Here is a 6283-nt window from a genome sequence, read left to right on the forward strand (position 1 = left end):
TTGTGTGCTAATCTGATACCGAATGGCGCGCTTACTGGACCGAAGCCCAGGAGAACGGGGTGAGCATCTGGCAGGGTCAGGGATACTCCAAGCATGCCGCCATCCCTCACACTGCCCTTTATCCACCCAGTGGATAGCTCAGAGCATCTGCCACGGTCCCAAGTGTTCTAGGTGCTGGGGGTGACACAGAAGGTAGCACCCCAGCGCCCACCGCTTGTATCGCTTACAATGCTGAGCTGACCAGACAAAATATCTAACGGCTGGTGTCGAGGAGGAAGGCAGGGAGGGAAAGGAAGTAGGAATTAAGTTCAAATACAGTAATACCACTGAGTCGGCCTCGTCGTGGCCAGGAATGATGATTTTATACAGCCATTTGTGGCTTGTTTCATTTCCAAAGTGCGGCCATGTGTCAGGTACAGCACCGTTATGAACTTCCTAGATACAAACACAGACATGCCCCTGTGTATGTCCACGTGTGACTGATACAGGGCTGTGGCTCCACAGCCCGATAGCCAGATGGAGGTGTCTGGGACACAGACACACAGGGGAGGACCCTCTCAGCCCAGCCCTTCTTCAAGCAGGGCCGGGAAGGGCCAGTGCTGCCAGTTCTGGGGATTGTCAGCAACACCTCCCAAGCTGCCCAGTGCTATCTGGGCAGGGGACTGGGTCCTGCAGATTACTGTAGCGTCTCCTCTGGCATCAGGAGCTAGCGGGGGGACAGGGCAGGGTGACCAGGGGCCCTCCACCTCCTGTCCCACCCTAGCCACCACTGTGGCACTTTTCCACCCCCTGCAGGCACACAGGGTGGGGTGGGGTGGGGTCTGGTGGGCTTTTTCCAGGCTGACGAAGCAGGACCGGCAGGGCTGGGCTGGGCCCATCACGGGCAGCAAGGAGAGATGAGACGTGACCCTGAGCCTCCACGGCTGAGGACAGGGCAGACAGCGGCTCTGCCAGAAGCCAGTGGCAGAGGTCAACAGTGCCCCACCTCACATCCTGTTTTCAGAATGTGGGGCTCCAGCACGTGCTATTTGCTTGGATTTTATCCAGGGTAGCGCCCCCACCCCCAGGCCTATTTCTAAGGGACCCTGCAGGAGGGTGGAAATGTCCAAGGGCACACCCAAGCTGGAGTTAACCGAAAGTTTTTCCAGGCTGGGATGGACCCCTGACCGAACCAATGGGAGAGAGGACATTTTCCATTAGGGACCCCCGTTAACCGACAGAAACCCACGCAGGTCTTTGTGACTGACTCGGGGAGAAACGGTACAGAGGATGTGAGGACTCAGAGACCTTCCCCTTCCAGGAAGAAGCACAGCCTCCCCCAGTGCTGGCCCCTCAGCCCCCACAAGACCCTGGGGAAGTCCAGCCCGGCTAGAGAGGACAGGTCCCTGGCGTGCTATGAGCACGCGCTCCAGAAAACTCTTCAGGCTGAGTGTGAGGCCAGGATCTGCCATTCCCTGACTGCACATCTGTGACTCGCTAAGTCTCTGCTTCCCCAGCTGTGAACAGTGCCCCCCACCTGAGTGCTGAAGACTGAACGACTGTGCTAGACCAGAGGGACAAAGAAAACATCTCTCCTCCTGCCCACTCAGGCCCCCTGTCACGGATCTTCCTAATTACGTTGGCAGCATATCCCCAATCCTAGATGTTGGGAGACACTCAATGGAGAACCCGTGGTGGAAGCTCTGACTGCTGCTGACCTTATGAAGCGCCATGCTCCTCACAGGCAATCTAGAAATTGCTGGAGAGACCAGAGCCTTTGCTTAACCACGGGAGCCGGGCACTCTCCACACCTTCCTGCTGTCCACACGGAGTTCTTCCAGGCTCGGGGCTTCGGGTTTCTGTAACATACTTGAGACCTGAGCATTAAGATGGGCAGCTGGGTGTGGTGGTACATACCTAATGTCCTGACACTTAGGAGGCTGAGGCAGGAGGATCAACTCTTCCAGGGCAGCCTGGCCTGTATAGTAGGGTCCAGGCCAGCTTGAACTACACAGTGAGATTCTGTCTCAGAGCAAACAAAAAAGGATGAACCTTGGAGCTTAGCTGGCTCAGGTGACCAACCCAGAGCTCCTGACCCAAACAACCCAAATGGCTCATCCATGGTGGAGTGTGGTAGAGCCAGAGCCAAAAACCATCAGATGTTTGTTGCCTCCCCAAAACTGAGATATCTGCCTCTGGTTCCTTCAAAAGGGGTCAGTCAGTTGTGTGGACCTAGTCCTCAATTTGGGGAGTCTGTCGGGGGAAAGGTTCCATGATTCCCCTGGCCCCCTCAATAAAAGGTGTGGTTCTAGTTAACCTCAGTCCATCACCAGATGACTATGAGATGGGCATGGGGGGGGGCGGTGAAGGCTGAAAGGGAGGGTTGGAAGAACCCAGCAAGGGGTGTGGCCCTGGGTCTGTTCCCAGGGTGGAGCCAGACAGCAGGGTCACCCTGTCCCTTTAAGAGAAGGGGGAGAGCTAGCCCCTCTCAGCCATCCTGTCCTGTCATCCATCCCAGCCAAATCCAAAAAGGAAAATGAAAGAGGGACCAAGAGGAACAGGTCCCAGCTGTCTCCCAAGGTCCTACGCTCAGCTCTAAGCACAGGCCCCAGGGTAAGTGGGGTCGGAGGATCGAGAGGCCACCAAGGGTCTACAGGGACATGGTGTGTTCCGTGTGTCAGCGGAGGTTTACAGGAGATGCTTGACAACCGCTGTCAGCGAGGAGGTGCGAGGGGGCTGTTCCCATTCCCCTTGGCCGGAGGTAGGAGAGGAAAGGGAGGATCAGGCGCGGGGAGATTCCTAAGAACAGGCTTCTTGTGTCAGCCTCCAACGCTGAAAGGAGTTCTCACGGTGAGGAGGGAGAGAAAGGAGCCGGTGGGGGCTCGCCCGGCCCGGCCCTCCCCTTGCTCCCAGGAGTCTCAAATGGAAGGAGGCATTCCGGACTCCAGCAGCCGCTCTCGCTCCTAGAAATCATCCTGGCGCCAAGAGCCAGGGGGGCGGGGGCGGGGTGAGGGGCTGGCCCTGCAGAAGAGCCTAGAATCTGAGAGATCATAGGGTCCAGCCAAGCAGGCCCGGGCGGGGTGGGGAGGAAGCCCTCCTCAACACCTCTCTATGCCCAGATGAAGGGATGGCATAGCCGAGGATGGACTCACCTACTATCCTCACACTCGGATATTAACTCATTGAACCCCACAAAATCTCTGACCCCGGGTGCCCTCCAAGGTTAGAGATTGCGGCGGGCGTGGAGGGGGGGGAGGCAGGGGTCCAGTCCACCCCGGCCCCTGACTACCCCTCTCCCTTGTCCCCAGCGTCATGGGAGAGTGGGCGTTCCTAGGCTCCCTGCTGGACGCCGTGCAGCTGCAGTCGCCGCTCGTGGGTCGCCTCTGGCTGGTGATCATGCTGATCTTCCGCATCCTGGTGCTGGCCACGGTGGGAGGTGCCGTGTTCGAGGACGAGCAGGAGGAGTTCGTGTGTAACACGCTGCAGCCGGGCTGCCGCCAGACCTGCTACGACCGCGCCTTCCCGGTGTCCCACTACCGCTTCTGGCTCTTCCACATCTTGCTGTTGTCGGCGCCGCCGGTGCTGTTCGTCATCTACTCCATGCACCAGGCCAGCAAGGAGGCGGGAGGCGCGCAGCCGGCCCCGGCGTGCACGCGCGGGCGCCCCGAGGCCCCGTGCGCCCCGTGCTCCCTGCGCGCCCGCCGCGCGCGCCGCTGCTACCTGCTGAGCGTGGCTCTGCGCCTGCTCGCCGAGCTGGCCTTCCTGGGGGGCCAGGCGCTGCTCTACGGCTTCCGCGTGGCCCCGCACTACGCGTGCGCCGGCCCGCCTTGCCCGCACACCGTCGACTGCTTCGTGAGCCGGCCCACCGAGAAGACGGTCTTCGTGGTCTTCTACTTCGCCGTGGGGCTGCTCTCGGCGCTGCTCAGCGTGGCCGAGCTGGGCCACCTGCTCTGGAAGGGTCGCCAGCGCGCCAAGCTGCCCCCGGCCCCGGCCCCGGCCGCCCTGCCCTCGTCCCGAGCCGACCCCGACCCCTTCGGCCCGCCCGCCTACGCTCACCGCGCACCGGCCGGCGACAGCGAGGGCGAGGGCGGCAGCGGTCACAGCAAGGCGTCGCTGGCCACCGTGCGGCAGGACCTGGCCATCTAGCGGCGAGGTCCCAGGCCGAACCTTCAGCACCGGGGCGGGGGTCGGTGGAGGCAGAAGCGAGAAGTGGCTTCTGCGTAGGACCCTGCCTGAGCTGAAGATGAGCAGAGGGGACCTCCCGCCCCACCCGCCAGCAGAAGATGAGGGACCGCCGGGCTTCGGGTCGGGGTGGCGTCGCACTTCCTAGCGCTGGTTGCAGCAGCGTGCTGGGGGGTGCTTTGCATCAGGGAGGCTCCTCTGTGCTGTGTTCCCAGCCGGAAAGGGAGGATGCCAGGAGCCTGGAGAGGAAGCGGACGGGCCAAGGGCAGTGGGTGACCTGATGGTTGTATCGAGGGGTGAAATCAGCAGTGATGGCAGCATTCCCAGGTCCCCTGCTTGTTCAGAGAAGCTCACTTCTCTGTGGGCTCTCTGTGCACACATACATGCACACCTGGATACGCTCGTGCACATTAAACCTCTGTGGGCTGTGTGTGTATGCTTGCATGTGTACCCCCCTCTGAGGGGTCCACACATGCATGTGCACACAAGTGTACACCTTCCAAGTAAGAGGAGGTACAGACCTGTGTTCGTGCATGTGTGCACAGACATGCCCATGGATGTCCTTGTGGGCTCTGTGCACGTGCATGGATGCATGCATCCTGCGTAAGCTCTGTGTACACACCTGTACACACACATTCTGTGTGTGCATCTGCTAACACTGTCATTCACTACCAGAACCCAATGCTAGTGGTAGCCATAATGGCTTCCTCCCTACTGACCTAACCCTGCCGCCTGTGAGGGCAGCGGTGTTCCCCCACAGGAACGGAGTGGGAGGAGAGTCGGAAGATAAAGACAGGCAGTGTGTTCTTTTGGCTTACATCTTCTCTCTTCCCACCCGCCATACTCTGTAAACAAACATGGTTGAGGCCTTTCCATCCTTAGGGAAAGCTGCCCCTGAGACTGATAGGTTCCTAGGTCCCCTTTCCCTTACAACTAGCCATTCTTCTAGCACAGACTTTGGAAGAGTAGCCACATGGCTACTTCACCCCCCTCCTTTTTTCTTAAAGATTTAATTTAGTTTTATGTTCATTGGTGTAAGGGTGCTGGATCCCCTGGAACTGGAGTTCCGGACAGCTGTGAGCTGCCATGTGGGTGCTGGGAATTGAACCCGGGTCCTCCGGAAGAGCAGCCAGTGCTCTAAACTGCTGAGCCGTCTCTCCAGTCCATACCTCATCCCTTTCTGTCCTTACCTCACCCGCCTTCCTCCTTCATCGCCTGGGTGGCCACTCTGAATTCACCAGGACCAAGGGATCAATCCTGACCTCAGGCTCTGTCAGATCTGTTGCCCAGGCCCTGCACACCCCAAATTGCTTTCCCTCTGTCCTTCATGTACCCATCCCCCTCCTGAGGGCTTTCTTCCAAGCCTTACTTAGCCCTTGGGAGGTCCCTGTCCTTGGGGTACAACCAGCCCTTCCCCCAGGCTTCCTGCACTGCCTTGGCGAGGCCTCCACCGCCGCCATCTGTCACACCAGGCTAAAGTTTCTGCTCCTCACAAACACCGTGCCCACTTCTGATGCCAGTTTTAGACATGCCCTCCGGTACAGTCTCACTCTCCGAAGCTCTGACCCCCGCTGCCTGCCTTTGCCTTTGGTCTCATTGGAAGAAAACAAGCGCACCCCCCCCCCAGCAGGGGCTTTCCTTGCCCTCAGCTGGAGTCAGGCACCCCATCCCCCACCGTTCTGCTGCATGGTTGCACTGTCTCCTGGGCACGGCATATAGTAGATATTTGGGGAGAGAAAATGAAGGGTTGTCAGGTGACCATCACCCCGCTCATGTCCACGATCCCGGTGGACATGTCTGGCTACAGCCTGGACCCCTCCACACAAGCATAGATGTGGGCGTCCAGCCGTTTTCCAAAGATAAGTCCCTCAGCCAATACTGGTTCAAGGTCAGCGTCATTCAGTACAATTGTACGTGAGGCACAATGTTAATTTTTTTTTGTTTGGTTTTGGTTTTCAAGACAGAGTCTCTCTACATAGGCCAGGCTGTCCTGGAACCCACGAAGATCTGCCTGCCTCTGTCTCCCAAGTGCTGGGATGAAAGGCCTGTGCCACTGCGTCCAATTTACAATGTAATTCGCATTTTCCTTTAGCCATTAAAAAAAGCGAATGGAAAGAGCCGA

At 58.8% G+C, this 6283-nt stretch overlaps 1 protein-coding gene across 1 annotated transcript; it reads left to right on the plus strand.

Moving 5' to 3' along the window:
- On the plus strand, positions 1–6283 carry Gjd3 (gap junction protein delta 3). Its single transcript, XM_052758588.1, has 2 exons — positions 1–2592; positions 3288–6283. The coding sequence occupies exon 2, from the start codon at positions 3292–3294 to the stop codon at positions 4123–4125; it is 834 nt and encodes a 277-aa protein (XP_052614548.1). The 5' UTR covers positions 1–2592; positions 3288–3291; the 3' UTR covers positions 4126–6283.

This window comes from Peromyscus californicus, unplaced genomic scaffold (genome assembly GCF_007827085.1).
Source record: "Peromyscus californicus insignis strain IS unplaced genomic scaffold, ASM782708v3 Scaffold_3__1_contigs__length_106647218, whole genome shotgun sequence".
NCBI lineage: Eukaryota > Metazoa > Chordata > Mammalia > Rodentia > Cricetidae > Peromyscus > Peromyscus californicus.

Bases quoted from the DNA above. Each gene is read 5' to 3' on its own strand.
- Gjd3 (XM_052758588.1), top strand. From the start codon at position 3,292: ATGGGAGAGTGGGCGTTCCTAGGCTCCCTGCTGGACGCCGTGCAGCTG.